Genomic DNA, 24,386 nt, shown 5'->3' with positions numbered 1-24,386 from the left:
GCCACCAAGACTTTAAGTGAAGAGAGCGCTATACCTTTTTCCAAACCTTGCTGCAAAAATTCTAGGATCTGAGCCACTGTGGCCCAAAAGGGAGAGAACGTCAAGTCGGCAAACCACGCTTCAAAGAGTCTCCATGTCCTGATACAGTTAAGAGAAGTGGGCCGACGTCTTGAGCGATGCATAATGGAGATGACACTAGCTGAAAACCTCTTAGTCGGCCGCGCCCGCTCAAGACCAAGCCGTAAGACAAAATTGAGCTGGGTCTGGATGAACCACTGGACCAACAGGTCAGGATCCCCGGGAAGCATGAGGAGGCTCGACGAACAGATGCTGGAGATCGGCATACCAGGATCTGTGGGGCCAATCTGGCGCTACCAGGATCATGCGACCCGGATGTGACTCCAGCTGTTGAAGCAGAGTACCTATCAGGGGCCACAGAGGAAAAGCATATAGAAGATCCAACGGCCATGGCTAAAGAAGGGCATCGACTCCCTGCACCCTTGGGTCCTTTCAGCAGCTGAACAACTGCGGGACTGTCACGTTGGATGCTGAGGTGAAGAGATCCAAGCCTGGAAGAACCCAGTGATCCACCATTATCCGAAACACCTTGTCGCCGACAGCCCACTCCCCGGGATTCAGAGTGGTGCGATTGAGGAAGTCCGCCTGAACATTCTCCACTCCCGCTACATGAGCCGCCAAGAGGGCCTCCAGATGCCATTCCGCCTAGCTCATGAGCTGAGCCGTTTCCTGCTCTAAACACAGACTTCGAGTTCCTCCTTGATGATTGACCTAGGGCACGGCTGTGGCGTTGTCTGACATGATGCAGACTGATGCACCTTTCAGTAGAGGACAGAACACTTAGAGGGCGAAACGTATTGCTCTGGTCTCCAAGAGATTGATTATGATGCTTCCTCCTGCGACCATAGGCCCTGGCCTGGGCATACTGCCCCTGAGAATGAGCTCCCCAGCCAGAAAGACTGGCGTCTGTCGTGACTACAATCCACTGCGGGGTCTCCAGAGGCATCCCTCTGGACAAACTGGGTGTCCGGAGCCACCAGCAAAGACTGCCTCTCTCCTGTGCTGATAGTAACAACTTTCACAGAAGGGAGTCCCTCTGCGGTGACCACCTGGAGAGAAGAGACCATTCAAGAGGTCTCATATGTGCCCTGGCCCACGGCACAGCTTCTACTGTCGCTGCCATGGAGCCCAAAACATGCAGATAATCCCACGCACATGGAAGCGCAGACTGCAGAAACCGACGAATCAATGTCTGCAACTTGAGAATCCTGTCTTGGGTGAGAAACACTCAACTTCTCTGAGTGTCAAAGCACACTCCCAGATAATCCAAGGACTGAGATGGCTGTAGCCGGCTCTTCTGCCCATTGACTACCCATCCAAGGGACTGGAGGAAATTGACCCACTCTCTCTGTGACCTGAAGACTCTTGCTGTGCGACTTCATCCTGTTCAGCCAGTCGACCACACAAGGATGGACCAGAATCCCATCCCTTCTGAGGGCTGCTGCAACCACTACCATTACTTTGGTGAAAGTGACTGGAGCTGTTGCCAGATGAAAGGGCAACACCCAAAACTGAAAATGCTGGCTGAGAATTGCAAAGCACAGGAACTGCTGGTGCAAGGGGCGGGAAAGATCGGAATGTGGAGATATGCTTCGGTGAGATCTAAGGCCGTCAAAAACTCTCCGGACCATACCGCTACTATGATTGACCGTAGTTTCCATACAAAAGGAGGAGACCTTTAGTGCCCGATTGAGTATTTTGAGGTCTAAATTGGGTCTAAAAGAGCCTTCCTTTTTGGGGATGACAAAATAAATGGAATAGTGTCCCTGCCTGATCTCCGACAGGGGGACTGGACAAATAGCTTGGAGGTTGAGAAGCCTTTCCAGAGTTCCCCGGATGACACCCACTTTGAGACAAGACCAACAAGGGGACTCCAGAAATGCGTCTGAGAGAGGTCGTACAAACTCTAAGGCGTACCCTTCTTGAATAACCTCCAGAACCGATTGGTCGGAAGTGATTTGGGCCCACCTCCAGTAAAACTGCCCAAACGTGCCCCTACAGGCACTGGAGGCTGGGCCCGGCCACATTCATTGGGATGGACGAGCAGGGGATTGGAAAGAACTCCACAAGTCTCTGCCCCCTCTGTGAGCTCACAGAAAGGACTGGGGCCTCTGGAAAAAGCAGGACCTCAGAGTTGAAGTCTGTTTATTCACCCAAAAACGACAAAAATCACGACCCCGACTGGACTACAAGCTGCGCCCACAGGGTTTAGGCCTGTCTTCGGGAAGTCTCAGAACCTTAGTTTCCCCCAAACTACAAACCAAGTTATCAAGGTCCTCCCTGAATAATGAGCCCCAAAAGGGAAACTTACTAAGCTTAGACTTCGAGGCTGCATCTGCCGCCCAGCCTCACAGCCAAAGAGACCTCCTCGCAGCAACTCCTAAAGCCATCGACTTGGCTGAAGCCCGCAAGAGATCACCCAAAGCATCGGCTAGGAAAGCTGAGCCTATCTCGAGTTTAGCCACCTCAGCATCAATGGTTGATAAATCATCCGAGGACCTATCAAGGATCCTTCTGATCACCGAAAGCACGCTCTGGCCACTAAGGAACCTGCTGGAGACTGAGATTACTGGATCTTTCTAGTCCTACCAAGGGCTCTTATTGGCTCACTGTTCAATCAGTTTTCTCAGTCTCCAACTGCTGGAAGGCGTGCACAACCCATGAGTCACAGTCTGGGCCGGTCCGGAGGGTCGCTAAGGAAACACATGAGATTGGAAACTAAAATGAGTTGGCACTTCAATAGAAACGTAAGGGGCTAATTCTATATGAAGCCAACAAGTATCAGGCAGCAAAAACTGCATGAATATGGTGCTTCCAGTCAGTGAAGCGTGTAAAAGTTGGGTACTTCCATACTTAAATGGTCTCTTATAGGATACCGACTAACAAAAAAGTACTGTATGTACCAAGCTTTGATAGTGGCGCATGTGTACATGGGTGGAGTTTGGGCAGATGGTGGGCAAAGCATGTATGTCTGCATGCATATTACAGAATTCTATGGGGCCCTTTTACCAAAGTGGCCTATGTGGATCATTCCCACACGCTAAGGCCATTTTTGCCACAGGGGTAAAATGGCAGCATTTTTCTATTTTGTCATTAGCACGTGAGCCCCTACTGCCACCTATTATGTAGGTGGTAAGGGCTCATGCGCTAAGCACGCGTTAATCGGTTAACATGGGACAAAGTAGCTGTGTTAACCGATTAGCGCAGAACAAACCCACTCTCTACCCCCAGCGCTAAAAAATAAATGTGAGTAGTGTGCAAACATGCAGATATTACCGCAGGATGCCTGAGCATGCCACATGGTAAAGCATTTTTTGTTGCGGTAAGCAGCTTAGTAAAAGGACCTCTGTAATTCAAACCAAAAGGGGATACCAGGATGTATTGCAGCTTCACATATTATTATTATTATTTAGATTTTGCTCACACCTTTTTCAGTAGTAGCTCAAGGTGAGTTACATTCAGATACACTGGATATTTCTCTGTCCTAGGAGGGCTCACAATCTAAGTTTGTACCTGAGGCAATGGAGGGTTAAGTGACTTGCCCAAGATCACAAGGAGCAGCAGTGCGGTTTGAACAGGCCACCTCTAGATTGCAAGACCAGTGCTCTAACCACTAGGCCACTCCTCCATATTATGGCCATTCTTAGCAAAGCAAGTCTGTGAAGTAGCCTAGTGGTTAGTGCAATGGACTGTAAGTCAAGGAACCCAGGTTCAAATCCCAATTCAACTCTTAAAAAAATAAATCCCTAAAAAGCCCTCCAGAAACAGAACAATACTTACTATACCTAAATATATAAACCACCTGCAAGCCCAAAGGCTATAGAAGTGGTGTACACTGAGGTACAGTAGGATATGTTGCTGTTCCTGGAGGACTCGTGATTACAAAATAAAAGAGTTAAAGTGGGATTTGAAGTGGAGTCCCCTGGTTCACAGGCCACCGCACAAACCACCAGACTGTCCCTCTGCTCTACATGGATATCTGTTTGGCCATTTTCTAAGAATGCTGCCATACAGGTGTCCGTCCCTTGTTTTTTCCCAATTCATAATTTGGACATTCCAGTTTGTAAAATGACTGTCCATGCAGGACTTCTCCAGCACAAGAACGTCCATTTCACGTTATTTTCGAACAGGACATCTTAAGATATTTTCTGTTTGAAAATGCATGTAAGATGGATGCCTGTTTGGGGCGTTCTGACTTTAATGGCACTATTCCGACTTGAATGTAAATGTATATCTGAATCACTAAGAGCCATCCCTGCAGGGATAGGGATGTGGCAGGGAAAGCATGAGGTGCATGCCTCAGACTTTTACCCAGCCATGAGGGTATGTGTTTATGTATGTATATTTTTATATGAATCCTCCCTTCTGTCTGTGTCCAAGTATTGTGTGTGAACCTGTATGTATTCTGACTCTGTGTGTGTCTGTGTCTGGAAAAAGAGGAGAGGAGGGATATTTTGTAAAGAGCAGTTCCCTAACTGCTATGTTTTCATCAGTGCTTTTATGTTGCAGTTTCGCCAATAGAAATATCCTAGGCCATTTTTGGGAGGGGAATATTTCTTTGGAATCCCCAGTTTGATGTTCTTGTGAATTCACTGACTTTCTTTTCACTAGTTTAACCCAAGTCACATTTGGTCCAGTTCAGTTAAGTTTTTGGTGAGTTATTCTGCTCTTGAATAATGCATAATTTCTTTCCAACATTCCACTGGGTCGGAAAGAATTTTTTAAAAAACCCGAACGGAAATCACAACAACTGTCTCTAAAGATTGTTGGGATTCACAGAAAAGTAATTACTTGCAGTTTTAATATTTGTCTTTCTTTGTCAAGTATGCAAGAAAATTAGATTTGTTCTGAGATTGTATTACCCTGTGGGTGATGGTGCTATGCAGGCATACATCTGTGTGGGACTGTTAATTTCATTTTGGGACTTTCAGCACTTAGAACATGGGTAAATACATTTCTTCTAATGAAAAACACAAACACGTAGCTCCATGCTTCTCCCTACCTCCACGGAAATACAAATTGGGAATGGAGACAAACTATGCATGACGCCTTCTGCATGAGAATGAATTTATGTGTGAGGTGACATACAAAGCTTCAATATTTCAGTTGGCCTACATGGAAAAATTATTTCTGACCACTCTAAGCATTTGGGAAGCAAAAGAAAGAGTCATTTAAAGATGTATGTGATTTTGAGACTGCACAGGCCCAATAACGGCACAAGAAATTTATCACAGCCTACAAGGAATCCAATTACTTTACATGAAAAAGAAGACTCAGAGAACCAGACAATGAACTCAGGGGCCGATACACAAGGTCGCCATTAAATATGGCAGCAGGGAGTGAACTTACTGGCTCAGAAACAACTACTGATGCACAAAGGGAATGGCATGCAAATGAGAGGCACTGAAATTTAACAGGGACCTTTGGGCATCAGCCCCTGGAAGCACCTAACACATGTGCAGAAAAGTTGTTTCCAGGACACAAGAGGAGGAGGGGGGAGAGAGCGCTCCTGCACTCACAAAACGTGAGTTATGCTTTCAGGTTTTACATACAACAAACAGATGAATCTCTTGGATCATGAAGCTTACCCAGACCATAATTCAAATTTGATAGCATTACAGGGACTACTGGATTCATTAGCTGAGAAGGTAAATGTCAGCAGTGCACCGGAAGAAGCAGAGAGCTCCCTGCACCAAGCCCGGAAGGGGGAGGGGGGTGTTGATCGGGAGGCAGAGGCTGAAAGAGAAGGGAACTGGACCGGGGGGGGGGGGGCAGTCCTGGAGTTCCCAGCATGGATGCGGAGCGCTCCTCTCCAACAGCTTCTGACCTGCCGTAAAATCTAGCCCATCAAAGGTAGGTGCTCCTTCCTGTGCATCGCACAGAATGCTCATTATAATAATAATGAGCTTGTTGTAATACATTTGCATAGCAGTCTCGGTAGCTGCTACAGCACACAGTTAAAGCCATGTAAAACCCCTTTGTGCGTTAGATGCTAAATAACGTTTACTTTAGACAGACTACAAATGGTCTAAAGCAAACCTTACAACCATGTTAACCTTTGTTCATCGGCCTCTAAAGGTTCTGCGTTTCTGTTCTCAAAGACTCTAAATGATTTCAGATTCACCAATAAATGTAAAATAAGGGGTTGATAGTCAAAGCAATTTAACCAGCTAGAAACGGTTAGTGTCGCAAAATATCACTACAGACTGCTAAACTTTGTGGGCAGTCTGGGGGCAGAGTAAGCATTAATGTGATTGAGTGCTGATCTTCAGCACTTAACCATCTAAGTTAAGCAGCTAAACTGGACTGCATAAAACTAAGTCCTACCTTTATGCAGGGTAATCTAGGTGGTTAAGTGCTGAATATTGCACTTAACCACATAAAAAATAGCCAGCTGCATAAACCCAGATATTCAATGCTGGTGTCTGGCCATGGTCTGGCCTTGTATATCTGGGGATAATGTTGCGGTTGGCTAAATATGAAGGCCATCGCTGACTGAATATCTACCCCTAACTCTTCTCTTGGACCAGAAGTACACAAATATCTCCAATTACATTCATATGGCATTAAAATGGACTTGGGAAAATCCACTGCTTATTTTTGGGAAAAGCAGTATAAAATGTATTGTACTGTTTTGAGATCTTGCCAGGTACTTTTGACCTGGATTGGCCACTGTTGGAAAACAGGATACTGGGCTTGATGGACCTTCAGTCTGTCCCAGTATGGCAACACTTATGTACTTATCCCAAAAACTAGGCCTGATTGTAGCCCTGGAGGAGAGGAGAACCCTATGGAAGAAACTCCCTCTCTTACTCCTTGCTGCCAGAAAGAAGGTGTAGGTAATTACCTTCGGTTCAGGTTAACCCAAGCAGTATGCAGGCGGTCCGCAGTCTCTTTCACTTTCCTCGTGTCATCAGCACTGTAGTCACGGAGAAGTTTGTTTGAGAGGTCGCTGAAAGCACCCAAGACAATCTCCCCTTTATGCAGCTCTTGCAGTAACATCTAAAGAAACAATGCATACAATATACACAATGGCAATGAAATGTTTATAAAGCATTGAAGCGTGAACAATGTACAAATAAGATGCCCACAATCACACACTATTTATTCTTAAACATTTACAGCAGGTTTTTGTTTTCAAAAGAGGAACTGCAGCAATCAAAGACTGGGAGAAACATTCCTGTATAATTAACACTAAAGCAGCACAACCTTACAGGCAATGCTGAGAGAACAGGGGCAGTACTGGGACCCCCCCCCCCCCCATGCAAACTAGTTAGTGAGCCGCTAACAATCAATTATTGACTGGCACTAATTAGAATTTGCAAGCAGATTTGCCCGTGTGCACTGTTTGCCACTCAAAAGGGAGTGTGGCCAGGGGAGGGGTATGGGCAGCACAATGTTATAAAATACCAGGGTTACACGTCTATGATGAATGCCAGGAGTTACGCCAGGTTTCAGCAGGCTAAGTCCTCGTCCCAAAGTTGGGCATGGGAATCTGCCCTAAAGCGCTTTTCTATGACGAGAACTCAGTCCAGAGCCACCTTTTCTAGAATAGTGTTTAATGCAAATTCTTCCAGGCACCATTTACTGAATCTACCCCACAGTGCATAGGCTGCACTGCAACCTTCCCTTTCAAGACCAACCATCCCCAATCATGGGGGAAGGGGGTACAGAGGTAATTTTCTAACAGACACCTATGTCCAGGTAGCAAAAATAACTCTTAATACCAGAAAACAGGAAAGCAATCCATAGAAAAAAAATGTATTAACAACACATCCAGGGATTTCCACTCCACTTGGACCATATCCTGCAGGTCCTAGTTCATGGGGAAGGACTTAGATAGCTGCCTAATGCCCTTAACCAAAGGGTTCACCTTCTTCATTGTACTGTCAGCAGTCACCTCCTCCTCAAAATTCAGCACCAAGGTGACATATGAAATCAATTCCATTTACTCCTCTCTGGAAAATATGGATCGCCATGGGATTCCTCCTCCAAAGGAAGGTCCCTAGCCCTCCCCAAGATCCCTTTCCTGAAAAGGGTCCTTCCTGAAAAGGGTCCTTCCTTTGGGTCCGAGAGGCGCTCCCCCAGTAAATCCTGGTCTATCTATATTTGGCTGGCTCCGCAGAAATCCCCTCCCCACGAGTGTCCCCAAACTCAGAACCCCTGGACTGCCAGGTCATGAACAATGTCCAACCTTATTCTGGAGAGAAACTCACACCCCCCATCGCAGTAATCCAGGAGGGAGCACACCAGAGCCAACCAGGGAGGAAGATCTGTCTGCTGAAGAGAAGGCAAGATGGCGATGTTTCCTGCCAAAGTTGAACCCACCACCGAGAGGTGGGCTCACCACTTGCTGCTTCCTCTATGAGTGGCGATTCAACAGATGCCAATAACACTGACTTCTCTGGGAACCAGAACACCCTTTTTACCACACTCCCAGCAACGGTGCAGCTTTTCTGAATTCATGCCACCAAGATCGTCTGACGATGCGGGAACCCCCAAGTGTACCAAACAAAAAAGCAAGCAAAAAGCCTGACAGAGAAAGCCTCCCCAGCTGTACAATACTCATGGTTCTGCCGCAATACTGTGGGCTTCACTCTCGTTTGTGCCTCTGGTCTTTAATTTTGTTTTCATTTTGTGGGGTTTTTCTTTTTTTTTGCTTTTCTGCAGAATTAAAGGCAACATCTCACACTTGGACGAGGAATATGTACTCAAGGCACTGAGCAGAGCTATGCACACAAGGTCCCCTAAAAAGGTGAACGGCTGAGGGGGGAGGGACACCCCTGAGGGAATAAGTGGTTGTCGCAGACCAAAACCCCACTACAATGAGGCAGAGGCAAAGGACAAATATTTTTTTTTGTGCCACCAAAAGAAGCGCCAAAAGGTCCAAAGACTGCAAGATCAAATGCAAAAAGTCCCAGAGATCCCAACCTGGGCCTATCTGACCAGCGAAACTGCATGTCTACCACCTGCTGGGAGACTGAGAAATGCTGGCTGGCTGGCAACTCCATAGGGGTTTTGTACAGTATTCAGTGTTAGTGTTTCTGTGCCTCCACCTACTGGTAGGTGTGCATAACCCAAGCATCTCGACTGGTCTAAAATGGCTACTAAGGAAAAAACAGTTTCTTCCACATTTAACTTAAGATGAGCACCAGCCAGGCACACACCCTCTCAGAACATTTGTTCAATAAATCATATATTTCATTTACTGAGGACTGGAAAAAAACTGCAATTTGAGTATCATCTGCATAAAAGTAAAGGGTAAAGGATCTGATATATCGATTTATTTTATTTTTATTTTATTAGATTTTTGTTATACCAACTTTCTGTGGTACAACCAAAGCAGTTTACATATATTAGTATCATAGCAATGTTAGTTGAATGCTATACTGACATTGTATTATACCTCTGTTATTTGAATTTCAGTGCTGTTAAATGTGTATATTTTTGATCCTGTTTCATGGTAGTCCTATTATTAGGTTTCAATTTGATGTTTTCAAGTTTACCTCATTCAGGGGCCCTTTTACACAGCGGTGGTAAGCCCAACACAGGCTTACCGCTCGCTCTTCTGGGACTACTGCCAGCCCAACGCAGCCACCAGCAGTAGTCTTGCCTTGAGCATGTGCCACTTCCGGGGGAAAAAGAAAACCCCTGGAAATGGCTTGTGCAGCGGTAACCCAGCAGTAATCGGGCATCGCCGGTTAGCGCGGGAGCCCTTATCGCCACCTCAATTCAATGGGTGTCGGTAAGGGCTCCCCGTCGCATGGCCATAGGTTAAGAGTTCTCTTACCACACGGTCATGTGTGTCTGGGGTCTTTTTACCCACTGCGGTAAGAAGGGCCCTGGAGCGCGGGAAAAATGGCCCCCGCAGCTAGCAGCATGGTAAAGGGACCCCTCATTGTATTTATGTTTATATTTGGTCATTTTACTATTCTTATGCTGTTAACAAAATTGTAAGTTTTACGTTAAACTGTACCTACTGTACACACACCGCCTTGGGTGAATCTCTTCATAAAGGTAGTAAATAAATCCCAATAAATAAATACATTATATTCAGGGACTTTCTCTGCTCTGTCCCTAGTAAGCTTACAATCCAAGGGCCCTGATTTACTAAGCTGCGCTGTAGGTGCGCTAGCGTTTTTAGCACACGCTAAAAATTAGCACACACTAATGCTAGAGATCTCCATATATTCCTATAGGTGTGTCTAGCGTTAGTGTACGCTAAGTTTTAGCACATGCTAAAAACGCTCGCACACCTTAGCAAACAGGGCCCAAAGTTTTTGTACCTGGGGCAATGGAGGGTTAAATGACTTGCTATGAGTCACAAGGAGCCACAGTGGATTGGAGATTAACAAACCAAGGCAATGGAGTGGAGGAGTGGCCTAGTGGTTAGCGTGGTGGACTTTGGTCCTGGGGAACTGGGTTCAATTCCCACTGCAGGCACAGGCAGCTCCTTGTAACTCTGAGCAAGTCACTTAACACTCCATTGCCCCAGGTACAAATAAGTACCTGTATATAATATGTAAGCCACATTGAACCTGCTATGAGTGGGAAAGCGCAGGGTACAAATGTAACAAAAATAAAAAAAAATTAAAAATGTCAGCTATTAGCCCCCTCGAGATAAATAGTATTAGGCTTAATGTTCACTCTATTCGTGAGGAATAGGGAAGGGAATAAGAAATTATATTGTGAGGAAAAGGATTTTTTTTATGTTGTGGATTTTGTCATTTTAAATGTAGAATTTCTTAATTTGCTTTTATTTTATATCTTCTTACAACTGTAATCCAATTTGAGCTTGTTAAAGTTAGGCAGACCAAAAAAGTGCTTCTGAAAGTAAATTAAAGATTTTTTTATCCAGTCAACTTTACCCAGATACCTGACAGTAGTTATTTTGGGTAAAATAGCTCCTGAATATACTTTGACAAAGATAATTTTAAAATAGATCTTTAACCCCACCAAACATGTCTAAAGTCAAAGTGCATCATGAGAATGCTGTTACCAAGTTGCCCAGATAACATTTTATAGCAGGGGGGGGGGGGGGTTAAAACTCAATACAAATCTTTTGAATATCAACATCTGGATAAGAAAACTAGCTTCTCTTTCAAAGAAACTTTGTATGGCAGTATGGAATGCTAATTGATGTTTACTAAAGGGTAATGTTCAGTATGGAATGCTAATTGATGTTTACTACAGGGTAATGTTATACTTCGCCTCTTCACATAGCTCATAAAATCTATGTATCGAAAAGATTGGGTATACTTACACATGCAAGCATTCCTAGGCATGTAGCCTTGGAGGAGCAGAGGCAGAGTTGTGAACATATGTAGAGGACAAGAACGGGTAGACGTGAATTGCTTGTTTTTTCCAAAAATACTAGGACTAGCGGGCATGCAATGAAGCTACAAAGTAGTAAATTTAAAACTAATTGGAGAAAATATTTCTTCACTCAACAAGTAATTAAACTCTGAAATTGCCAGAATAGACCATTATTAAAATGGGCTTGGGGAAAATCCACTGCTTATTTCTAGGATAAGCAGTATAAAGTGTGTTGTACTGTTTTGGGATCTTGCCAGGTACTTGTGACCTGGATTGGCCACTGTTGGAAACAGGATGCTGGGTTTGATGGACCTCCAGTCTGTCCCAGTATGGCAATACTTATGTACTTATTTGAAGAAAATTTAAATTAGTGTATGAGCATTTGCACGCTGGGGGCTGGGTGTGAGTGCCTATTCTATAAAGACACTTTAATTTATAGGTTTTGGGGTTTTTTTCCAAGTGATTTCTGATTGTTTTTATAGTCACAAAATTATACAGAGGTTTTTGAGGTGTTAGTGGATTGATTTATATTGCTGCTAAGTGCTAACCTCCCTTTGATGATCTTGAATTTGATATGATCACATTTCATACTGTTGCTTTTCCTAACTGCATGTGCAGCACTCACATCATGCTGATTATACTTATGCTATTCCATGTTTATTCCCTTTGTTATTGTAGCCCTTGAACACTCTTGTCGGTATGGCATACGAGAATAAATTATAAGGTTATAAATAATTCATGAGGAAGCTTGTCAGTGTCTAAGTGAGATGATAAAGTACAAGAACAGAGCTCCTAAGGTTTTATCACTATCACCAGAACCCACCAAGACAGAGTTTACAACCTCAGTTCACAGGCAGCCTTGAGCAGTTTATTACCCTAATGCATATGAATAGTGAGATAGGACTCATCAACTCTTTTTTTGTGGTGATATCATGACATGCCCATTAATATATGGATATAGGACTAAATTCTATATATGGCACCAAAAAAAATAAATAAATAAGAACTAAGCTCCGAGTTGGGCACTGTTTATACAATAGTGCCTAGTGCCAGAAGCCACATAACTTTTAGACGCAAGGATTTACTCCAACTGACAACTGGTATAAATATCTGCGCCGATTGGCCATATTCTGTAACAGTGCGTGCAAATTCTTGGAACACCCATGCCCCCTCTTCACATCCATGCACTAGAACTGACGCACACATCTTTCTAGAATATGCCTAGCAAGGTGTGTGCGTAAATTCTATTTGTTGCCAATAATTGATAAGCAACCAATTAGATGCTAATTGGTTCATTATTCAATTAAATTGTGCATACGGCCGATTTCCCCCTCACAATTTTGAGTGCTGTATATAGAATCCAGATGGATAATGTATTGTCTTATAGTTTTCTAATGAGACAAACCTTTGGATTTAAACAGGCAGCACATGGGGGGAAAAAAAAAACAACTTACCTCTCTCATCTAATAATACAGTAAACACTTTAATGTAAAATCATCTCCTATCCAGGCTGTGCACACACCACTTTGGAGGAAAGGCACACAGACTGCCTACTCAAGAGGAGGGAGGTGGGCTTCTATGCAGCTCGTGGTCAATTAAACTACTACCCGCCAAGCATGGCTGAGCACTGTTTTTCAATGACCTGTAAGGTGGTCTTCTAGAAGTCTTTTATAACATGTACTTCTGTAGACTGCTACTATTTACACCAGTAGATGCCCCAGAATGCATAGATGTAAATGGAGCATGTTCTGAGCAGTTCAAAACAATATACATTTCTTTCCTATGTTACAATGGGGATATAAGTCTTTTCAAAAGTTCCCATTTGCATTTGAGCCTGCTTAGAGGCAACACAAGTGTCAGCTAGCTGCTCATTTAGACCTGTGGTCTCCAGCAGTGACTGAGGTGGCCGTCATGCTTGAAATCCGGCATTTATTTTTCTGCTTCTCTATCTGTTCAGACTTCATTCATTCTTACTATTCAGTCTTCAATCTTCATTTTTTTTTCACATCTATCTACAACTTTCCACCTTCTTCACCCCAGCCCTCCCATTCTCCATCCTATTTTTTTGCTAACTCTCCCCTCTCATCTAGTACCTTCTTTCCTCCCTTTTGTACAGCACTCTCTCTCTCTACTTTCACTCCTCTGACCAGTACTTCTCTTTTTTTCTCTTGCCCCCTCCATCCAGCATATCCTCTCTCACCTCCATCCAGCATTTCTCCTCGTCACCCTACTCCCCCTCGTATCTAGTATCCCTCTGCATGTCAGCATCTCATCTATATCTCTGCTCCTCCTCCGCTTTTCTTTGCATTTATATCGATTTAATTTTACCCTCCTTCTCCCTTCCTCACAACCTCTAGTCAATAGTCTCCTCCCATTCATGTCTCAACTACCCACTGGTTTCTCTCTCAGCCCCTTACCCATTGCCCTCTGTATCTCTCTCGCTCTCTTTCCCTAGTCTCCTACCCTTTCCCATCTTTCACCCACTCCCTAGCTCCCATTTCATCCTCTGTACTCACCTTCTCAGCCCTCATCTATCCTCCATTGCCTCAATCCCCTCATCAGCCCCAGCTCCATCCCTGTCTCTCCTTTCTTCTCTTGCCTCCAGACCATTCTTCCCTTACTCTGTACCCCATTTCCTATTAACTCTTTCACCATTTTTAACCACATTTCTGCCCTTTGGCAGGGAGGTCTCTGAAGTGGTTGAGTGCCCTTACTCAACCACTTCAGAGACCTCCCTGCCACCCCCCTTGAGTCTGACATCTCTCCCTCCTACCCATGAGTCTGATATCTCTCCCTCCTTCCCACCCAACTCCATCTCTCCCTCCCTTTGGCCACTGTCAGACATCTCTCCTTCCCTCCCTTTCATCACCCCACAGTCCAACATCTCTCTCCCTCCTTTTTGCCCCCCCCCCACCCAGTCCAACATCTCTCCTCCCTCCTGCCCCCAAGTCTGACATCTCTCCCTCTTCTCCTTCCCTTCTGTCCTTCTGTCCCGAGTCTGACATCCCTCCCTCCCTTCCATCCCCCCCCAAGTCTGACATCTCTCCCTCCTTCCTTTCCGCCCTCTAGTATATAATTCAACATAAATGGTTCTACAAAACGACAAACTATATTAGAAAAACAAAAATTTCTGGCCGGACAGGTAGATAGAGCTTAATGGGAATGAGCCAGCATGGGATTAGCAAAGACAAATCTTGTCTTATCAATTTATTAGACTGGATAATGGTCAGGCAGTTGACATGGAGGGGCATTTTCAATAGTGCATCTAAGTCAGACTGTGGACTTCTTGCGCCAAACATACCAAATCCGAATAGGAAATACACACATTTTCAAAAAAGAAAAACATCTATTTTTTTTAATACTATTTCGAACAAGATTTTGTGCTTTGAGAATTTATCTTTTTAGGCCATTAAAAACAACAACAAAAAAATCAAGCCATTCGGATATAGGAGGGGCCAGTATTTTTAGCAGACTGGTTCTGCAGATATACCAGGAGAGCAATGGGGCACCCTAGGGAGCACTACTGTGGACTTCATATATATGCTCTCAGGTACACATCTCACCATTGCTCCCTTATCTTGTCTGCTGATCCCTCCAAAATCCACCACCCCCAACTGTACACCACTACAATAGCCCTTATGGGTGAAGGGGGCACCTATATATGAGTATAGTGGGTTTCTGGTGAGTTTTGGAGGGCTCACAGTTTCCATCACAAGTGCTAACAGGTAGGAGATGTTTGGGCCTGGATCCACCTGTCTATAATGCACTGCACAACCACTACACTACTCCAGGGACCTGCATGCTGCTCTAAAGGAGCTAGCTATAACATCTGAGGCTATCAAGAGGCTGGTGAGTACTATTTTTATTCACATTTGGGGGGGGGGGGGGTGAGAGGGGGGAGTCATCCCTGAATCCCTCCAGTGGTCATCAGGTCATTTAGGGCACCTTTTTATGTCTTATTCATTAGAAAAACAGGTCTACACCAAAACGTTGACGTTTTCACCCTAGACATTTTGGTTTTGTTCCATTATGGCTGTAAAACATCCAAGTGTTAGGCACGCTGTAAGCCCACCTTCAAAATACCCCCGACACACCCCCTTTCTGATCTGGATGCATTGCAGACAAAATGCATAGACAGACATCTGCAAAACAGGTTTTGAAAATACCGATTTGGACTTTTGAGAAGAAATCCATCCAAATGGTGCTTTATTTTATTTTATTTATTTGTAGCATTTGTATCCCACATTTTCCCAACAATTTGCAGGCTCAATGTGGCTTACATTTGCCGTAATGGCGGTTGCCATTTCCAGGTAACAGAATTACAAATGGTAATGTGTTAAGTTGCATACATACATGGTAATATACATGTAACATAACATACATGAACAGATCATGGTATAGATATATATCATGTGCATATATATGTTAAGGAAGAATAAATTATGGTAATACATGAAAGTTCCTGAGTAAGAAATTGGGTTGTATCATTCTTTAGGTCATTGACTATGGAGAGACCATATTTGACATAGAGATTGAAGTGGTTATGCTTATTCATTAGTGGTAAGGAGGTTGATCAGCCAAGTGATAAGATTTCAATTATGTCTATGTCGTGTAAAGTCTTATTTTTTGGTGTTTAAGATGGGTGTTTATGGTATGCCTTCTTGAACAGATCTGTTTTCAGTAGCCTTCAGAAGATAGGTTTTGTGTTATTTTTATGGCCTTCGGTAGTGCGTTCCATAGCTGCGTGCAGATGTATGAGAATCTGGTCGCATATGTGGATTTATATTTTAGTCCTTTGCAGTTAGGGTAATGGAGATTGAGGAATGTGCATGCTGATCTCTTTGCATTCCTGGTAGGCAAGTCTATAAGATCTGACATATATGTCGGGGCTTCCCTGTGAATGATTTTGTGGACCAGGGTGCAAACTTTGAACGCAATTCGTTCTTTTAGTGGGAGCCAGTGTAGTTTCTCTCTTAGGGGTTTGGCGCTTTCGTATTTTGCTTTCCCAAATATGAGTCTGGCTGTTGTATTTTGAGCAGTTTGAAGCTTCTTAATGATTTGTTCTTTACATCCAGCATAATTGGCATTGCAGTAGTCTAGATGGCTTAGCACCATTGATTGTACTAGGCTGCGGAATACAGTTTTTGGACGTTTTTCTCTTTCGAAAATGAGCCCTACAGCATATTTGGATTTCAGAGGGAATTTGACAAATTTCCATTTTAGGAAATAAAAGAGTCATAGGATAGAAGGCCATGCCTTTAGTGGATTGGAAACTGACTAGAAGAAAGACAGAGAAGGACTGAAAAGTCAATTATCCATATGAAAAGGGGACACTAATAGTAGAGTACCCCAATGGTCTTGTGCTGGGACCTGACCTATTTAACATATTCATAAATAATCTGGAAATAGGAGTGCGAAGTGAGGGGATCAAATTTACAGATGACACAAAATTATTCAGCTGTTAAATGGCAGAGGATTGTGAGAATTTGCAGAAGAATGAGACTGGGTATCTAATTGACAGATAAAATACTAGGTTTTGAGTTAGGAATCACAGCCCATGAAACTGTGGACAATACATTGAAATTTTTGGCCCAGTGTGTCACAGATGCTAAAAAACAGCAAATGTTATGTGAAAAGGGATGGAGAACAAATTCAGAATATCACTCTCTCTCTCTTTATAGGTACTACACAATTTCAGGAAGAAAGGGAGACCGAAGGTACATCATCAAAAACATAAAAGAAATCTCCACTTAAGTTGCATATAGACCATTCGGCAACCTCTCGTGTTAAGCCCCTGGATATGGCAACAAACATAATAAAGGGAATAAACACCTCCCTTATGAGGAAATGCTAACCAGGTTAGGGGTTTTCAGCCTGGAGAAAGGTGACAGAGGTGATATAATAGAAGTTTATAAAATTATAAGCAGTACGGAAGGGTTAAATAAGGAACATTTTTTTACCCTGTAAAACTTCACAAAAACAACCAGCAGACCAAAACACATTGTAGAAAGTTCAGAGCACATACTTAAGCTGTGGAATCTGGTCAAGGTGACCAGCAAAGAGGGATTCGAAGGGGGATTAGAAAGATTCTTGAGGAAAAGTTCATAAAAATATAAGCCCAGTACTAGACCTGTGAAAACCATTGTTCACCCCTGGAAGTGAACTGTGGGAAATATATCTTCTTTTTGGAATCTGTCAACTATTTTTAACACTGATTGGCTACTGTCACAGACAGGATGCTGAGTTCAGCAACCCTCTTTCTGACTCATCACTGTTTTTCTTATGTTTTTATTTGTGATTGTTAATGTAATAGCACATCTATTTTTGAAACGCATATTCAGGAAGGACCTGTAGATATACTATAAAATGCAGTGAATGCACATCTCAAGCAACTTCTGTTCTGTGTTGACTGGGCGCCCTCTAGAGATTAAGAACTACAGCTACATATTTCAGGGTAAACCAGGCAACATTTTTCTTCGTCACAAACAGGTACAGAAGTGACAAATAAGCAATTTTTATTTATTTATTGGGATTTATTAACCGCCTTTATGAAGAGAGTCACCCAAAGTAGTGTATAGCAGGTACAGCTTAACATAACACTTACAGTTTTGTTAACAGCATAACAATAGTAAAATGACCAAGTATAAACATAAATACAATAAATGAGGTAAACTTGAAAACAGCAAACTGAAACCTAATAATAGGACTATCATGAAACAAGATCAAAAATATATACATTTAACAGTACTGAAATTCAAATCAACAGAGATATAACATGATGTTGGCATAATACTAATGAAAGCACACAATTAGTACATGCAAATAACAAATATGATGCTAATGATTTTCTGCAATACAGCTTACCATATAGCTGAGGGGCCGAGTGTAGATATATAGATGGGGACAAGATGTGTGGTACAGAGTCAGTTGGAATAAATAGATGGGTATCTAAACTATCTATCTACTTATCATTTCTATAGCACTACAAGGCATACGCAGCGCTGTACACCATACACAGAAGACAGTCCCTGCTCAAAGAGCTTACAATCTAGATACAGTTAAACAAGATAAAAGGAATTGGCCTAAGTTACAGATTTTATGCAGCTTATCCCAGGAATAAGCAATGGATTGATTGATTTATTTGTTACATTTGTACCCCGCACTTTCCCACTCAGGGCAGGTTCAGTGCGGCTTACATAGTAAAAGGTTACAAGGTCTTGCAAAGAAGATATGAAAGGGATTAATAAAGTAATATCATCGGCATAGGTGTAGTGAGATACTCCCTAAGCTTTTCGATTCCTGGCCAAATGTTGTCATTACTTTATTGAAAAGACTCGGGTGCAGTACACGACGTTACCAGGACGAGCAGGGTCCAACAGCCGTTCAGCAAATTTTAGGCCTTTGGAGGCCTGGGTAAAGATATGAGTCTTGCCACTGAAAGTACCTGAAGGTTAGCTAGGTACATTAGAATAGATGACACTTTCTTTTGATGCAGAAGGGAGAAAGCAGGAACAAATTCCTTGTGGCACACCGCAACCACCACAGAAAAGTCTTGAAAACATAAAACTTTAAAGTTGTCATATAACAACTGCCCTGCTACATGTATGGCTCTTAAAATCTCTTGTTTGTGCACATAATTGAGCACCCTGAAGATAAACGTTTGCAGACGTTTATCCAATGGCTTCACCGGGTCCCAAACAATGGGCCTGTTCAATTCTCAACGGGCCTGCCATGGGCGAAAGCTTCAGCTCTTGTTGACAGCCATTTAGTAAGGAACACCCAAAGTTTTGAATCTTTAATCAACTCAGGCAGGCCACCAGTCAAGAGGTCACACCGCTGTGAGTGGTTTTCTAAATCATCTATATTTTCTTCCAATTTCTCTAATTTCGTCCGCAAGCTCTTCTGTGCAGACACCTGTTGTTGGAGCATGTCCTCTACATCTGACAAGCGCTGTTGATATTGAACAAAGTCAATCTGCAGCTATTCCATATGGATGTCCACAGAGCCCAACTTAGCTGAAATTTCCCAGAGTTGCACTTCAAGTGAAGAGGCCAAAACTGCTTTTACCTCCGACGCGATCTCTGCAACCCATGAAGAGCTGATGGAACTGGGCCCAGCCGCCTCTTCCTCCACTATTTTAGTCTCGCCAGTATTTGCGCAGTCGCAGTCTTTCCAAGGTATTCTTGAAGACATCAGAGCCGGTAAATGCACTCTGCTTAATCTCCAAGTGTGCGGGACACGTTCACCACAGGAAACACGCTCTGCTATAGCCAATGTGTCGAGGTAGGGGGCTGACGTTATCTTCGGGGCGTAAGAGCCGTTCTCACTGACGCCTGCTCTTTAGCTCAGTATCACGTGACCCCCCTCAGGAATCCTTTTTAAAAGCTTGTGTTACATGCTTCTGGTACCATGCTTGATTTTAAAGATAAATTACATATTACTAATAATAGCTCTGCAGGTTCATTTTTTTTTTAGTTCTACCAGTACTCTAGTATGCATACTATCTGGTCCATGTGATTTGCGACTCTTTAGTTTGTCAAACTACCCCATTGCATCTTCTAGGCTTACAGAAATGTGGTTCAGTTCCTCCACCTCATCGCCATTTCTGGTATAGGTATCTCCTCCACATTTCGTTAGTAAAACTGAAGCAAAGAATTCATTTAGTCTTTCCGCTATGGCCGTGTCCTCTCTGAGTGCCCCTTTTACCCCTCGATCATTTAGTGGTCCAACTGATTCTTTTATCGACTTTTTGCTTCTACTATACCTAAGTTTCATTATATGTTTTTGCCTCCAAAGCAATCTTCTTTTCAAAGTCTCTCTTTGCTTTTCTTATTGATGTTTTACATTTAACTTGTCATTCCTTATGCTGTTTCCTATTCCTTCTTTTAGTATCTGAAAGATGTTTTTAGCTCTTACAGTCCTCTCACCTCACTTTTTGACTATGCTGACTGTCACTTGGCCTTCCTTTTATCCTTTTAATACATGGAACGTATCTGGTCTGGGCTTCCAGTATGATATTTTTGAACAACATCCATTCCTGCTGTAAGTTTCTCGGGGGGGGTTAACCTTTTAGCATCCAAAAAGGCTGTCCTAACGTTATGAACTGAGATAACTAGGCACCGGTCTGAATATTGGCCAGTGCCCAGTTAACGTCCGGGTCAGCACACATATAAAGATATTCAATACCAGGAGCTGTGCATGCCCTAGCACTGAATATCAGGGATTAGTTTAGCCTGCAGATGTGAATGGCTTACAAGCTGCTTACTTCCACAGATTGAATATAGTCCCCCCTCCCCAAAATTTTTGGATAGACACTAAGATAGTACCAACCTTTATATGGGTTCTAGTCTGGTATTACGTAGCACAAAGCATGCAAAACTTATGCAACAGATCAAAATAATAATATACAAGAAACTGAGAATGAAAGAGGGTGAGGAAAAATGTAAAAATGCAGACTTACTTTGTTTTCTGACAGCTGTTTGATAAGCGGTTCTTTTTGGGCCTGCAGGAGTGTTTGCAGACGCATCTCGTGCTGTCTCAGCAGCCCTTCCATTTCTTGCTTCTGCTCATTCCATTGCGCACTATCAACAAGCATCTCCTTCAGCTGCTGCTGGCGCATCTCCACACCATGCTGAGTGCTATCCCACTGGCCCCTGACCTTCTCCACTGTAGGACGTGAGAAAGAAAGGCTCAGACGTAAACAAAAAACTAAATCAACTACAACTTTTAGAATGTTTCAGTTTTTCAGCTACAAGTAACCAATGTTGATATACCCAAGACTAGTATCACAAATATGACTGAATGTGAATGGGCAAGTTGGCCCAACATTCCCTTTATTGTTGAGAGGGGGTGTGCTAAGGCATCCGTAGCATACCCCCACAGTTCTCTGTGCTTTGGCCTGCTTCACATTTCAATGGACTACACTAGTCAAGCAGGAGGGCCAAGAATATTTGCCAGGTTCTTGGGGCCTGGATTGGCCGCTGTCGGAGACAGAGTGCTGGGCTTGATGGACCTTTGGTCTTTTCCCAGCGTGGCAGTGCTTATGTACTTATATATATATGTACAGAGCAAAGTGACAAGAAGAAGTAAAAAGTATGAGAGAGACGAGGAGATCTGAGTGAGAAAATAGAAAGACAAATGACAGATGCTCAAGCAATAGTTCCAATGACTGAGAAGAACTATTAGAAAAATAAACAGAGCATATGATAGCCAACAAGGACCCTAAGGTGCATCTCTTTATTTATTCAAATTTGATATTCTGTCAAAAACAAAAAATGCCGAACACAACAAAACAAAGAAACAACAAACAGTGGAGACAATCAATATGTCTAACCTACATAGAAACCAGTGGGCAAGCCTAGGTCTTTAAAAAAGATTCTTTTTCAATTGATGCTATCCAATGTAGGGGACTATACACTGGCTGTGTTTCAGCAATATTGCCTTCATCAGGATAATGAACAAGAATAGGCTTCATGTAAATATTACTCCTATAACTATACAAAATCACAAACCTGTATCATTTCTGATAGAGCTAACACTTCAGTTCACCTATATAGAACCCAGGGGAGGGGGTTGTGCTGCTTTAGTGTTAACTATATAGGAGTGTTTCTCCCAGTCTTTGACCAAGATATGTCTCAGCTCAGTTTTCAGTTCTCTATCTCCACCTGCCGGTTGATGGACACAACTATCCCAGGTTATAGAATAGTGGGAAGTTACATATTGAAATGAAGGAAATCATGAAGGGGGAAGGCAGAACAAATTTTGGGTATCTGTCTTAAATTTACATCAGATCTTCCAGGAAAGTTCCAAAGGTGTTTACTAAAACAGATATAGGAAAAACCATATTTCATGTCAAACTCAAACCAGCAAGAAATGTGCTTGGTACAAGTTGTACTTTACCTGTTATCACAGTTCTAAAATAAAATACGGAAACAGCATATCCAAAGATATGGAAATGTTTAATTTGTAGCCTGCAGTGCAACAGCATGGTATTTAAGAAACACATTGCTTTAAATACGTTTTTTCATAAATTACACCTACAGAAATATTTTGAACAATGTGGTGATTATGATGACATTTTGATTGTGCAAAATAGATCTACTTGGATATCTACTGGTCCTACAGACCCAGTTATTAATACCTTTCAGAGATTGGTATTAAAAGAACTTGACCAGTTGGAATGTAAGTTTCATTCATTTAGACGATGGCAGAATCTTTCTGCAAATCAGAAGTGTATTTTATAGGCATTGAGAGATGATCATCAGATAGTAATATTAAAGGCAGACAAAGGGGGCACCACCACAATTCAATCTGCCCAAGTCTATCTCAATGAAGTTAATCGACAAGTGACAGATGAGGGTACTTATAAATTGTTAAATGAGAATCCTTTGTCTATTACAAGTAGAAATTAGAGGATCGTGAGTGATGTATTCTTAGTGAATATGTTGACAGCAAGAGATTACTTTTTTGTGTATGATTCACCCTAATACTCCACGGACATATTTTGTCGCCAAGATCCATAAGACTATGATTAACCCTCCACAACACCCTACAGTGTCCCTCCGCAGCACTGTTTTGGAACTACTGAGTAAACTAAAGTGTAAGTTTTTACAACTAAAACTAAATTAGTGCATTCCTTTATTCAAGACACCACTCATTTTTTTGATGATATTAGAAGAAGTGCAGTTAACTCCTGGAGCTTTATTTGTATTCTTGGATGTAATTTCGTTATATATTAATATTTTGCAAGAGACATTATTAGTCATTAGGAAACATTTAGAGTTGCAAGAACCTCTTCAGAGATTGACTACTGACTCTCTTACGCAATTGGCTACATAAGTAATCTGTAAAAATTACTTTTATTTCCAATGGCGATATTATGAACAACAGAGGTATAGCTATGGAGGCCTCCGTAGTGCCATCAGTGGCCACTTTAGTGGTAGCAGAATTTGAGGAAGAATATCTTTACCCCTCCCAGTGGTTTAAATTTGTTAAATTATGGAGACTTTTTTGGATGATATCTTTTTTATATGGGAGAGGGGAAGGGATCAGCTACAGTCATTTTTACAGTGGTTGAATACTTTAAATGGTGATTTACAATTTACTGCCACTATTGATCATTAGTATAGTGTTTTTGGATGTACACATTTATAGAGATGTGAACAATGTACAAACTATGTTACATCAAAAACCCGTTACTAGGAATACCTTGTTAAAATTTGGTAGTTTTTCATCCATATAATTTAACATCCAATCTCCCTATTAGTCAATTTTTGAGAATAAGGAAAATTTGCTCTTCCTTATCTAAATTTGAGGCTCATGCTCAGGATCTAATGGATCGTTTAAGGGCTCAGGATTATCCAGACTCTATTATTAAAAGAGCCTATTATAGGACTAAGTATGCAGACACGGAGGCTTTATTACAATATCAGCCTATGAGGGGGTTGGACAAAATAGTGGCGGTTTTTCCTTATACTATACATATTTCTTTAGTTGCAGCTTTATTATTTAAGTATTGATCTGTGTTAAGTATTCACAATTGTTTCAAGGAGGCTCCTTTGATAGCATATAATAGGGGACGTACTATAGGTGAGATATTATCTTATAAGCGAATTGATTATCCTATAATGACTGATACACTGATAGAATATAGGGGGTGTGGTCATTGCCAGTGGTGTACTTCAGCTATAGTGGACAGTAAAGAACTCTGAAAAAATGCTTACTGCTAGAGATAACACAGATTGTGATTCAATGAATGTTGCTTTAATTCAGTGTCCTTGTGACCTATACTACATAGAGCATACTTGAATGAGAACAAGTCCCGTATTAAATGTAAAAAGGACCAAGCACCACTAGTATCTCATTGGTTGGAAAAATCTCATTCTCCTATGGATATCAAATGGAGAGCGATAAAACAGATACATCTGGGTTGGGAGGGTGGAGACCTGGAGAAGTTATTAAATTTACCGTGAACAGTATTGGATCTTTTCTTT

The 24,386-nt window shown here is 42.4% G+C and overlaps 1 protein-coding gene across 7 annotated transcripts in view; it reads right to left on the bottom strand.

Moving 5' to 3' along the window:
* The window catches only part of LOC115465822 (utrophin-like), a 1,296,369-nt gene that overhangs the window by 762,565 nt on the left and 509,418 nt on the right, over positions 1-24,386 (bottom strand). For all 7 annotated transcript variants that reach the window (XM_030196568.1, XM_030196575.1, XM_030196573.1 and 4 more), the window contains 2 exons: positions 20,855-21,060; positions 6,926-7,080 (listed from right to left, as the gene is read on the bottom strand). In XM_030196568.1, coding sequence (XP_030052428.1) covers positions 6,926-7,080; positions 20,855-21,060 — 361 coding nt within the window. The remainder of the gene's footprint in view (positions 1-6,925; positions 7,081-20,854; positions 21,061-24,386) is intronic.

The sequence above is a fragment of the Microcaecilia unicolor genome, chromosome 3 (genome assembly GCF_901765095.1).
Source record: "Microcaecilia unicolor chromosome 3, aMicUni1.1, whole genome shotgun sequence".
In the NCBI taxonomy this organism is placed as follows: domain Eukaryota; kingdom Metazoa; phylum Chordata; class Amphibia; order Gymnophiona; family Siphonopidae; genus Microcaecilia; species Microcaecilia unicolor.
Note: the sequence above shows the minus strand (reverse complement) of the source record. Positions and strands in the feature narration are given on the sequence as shown.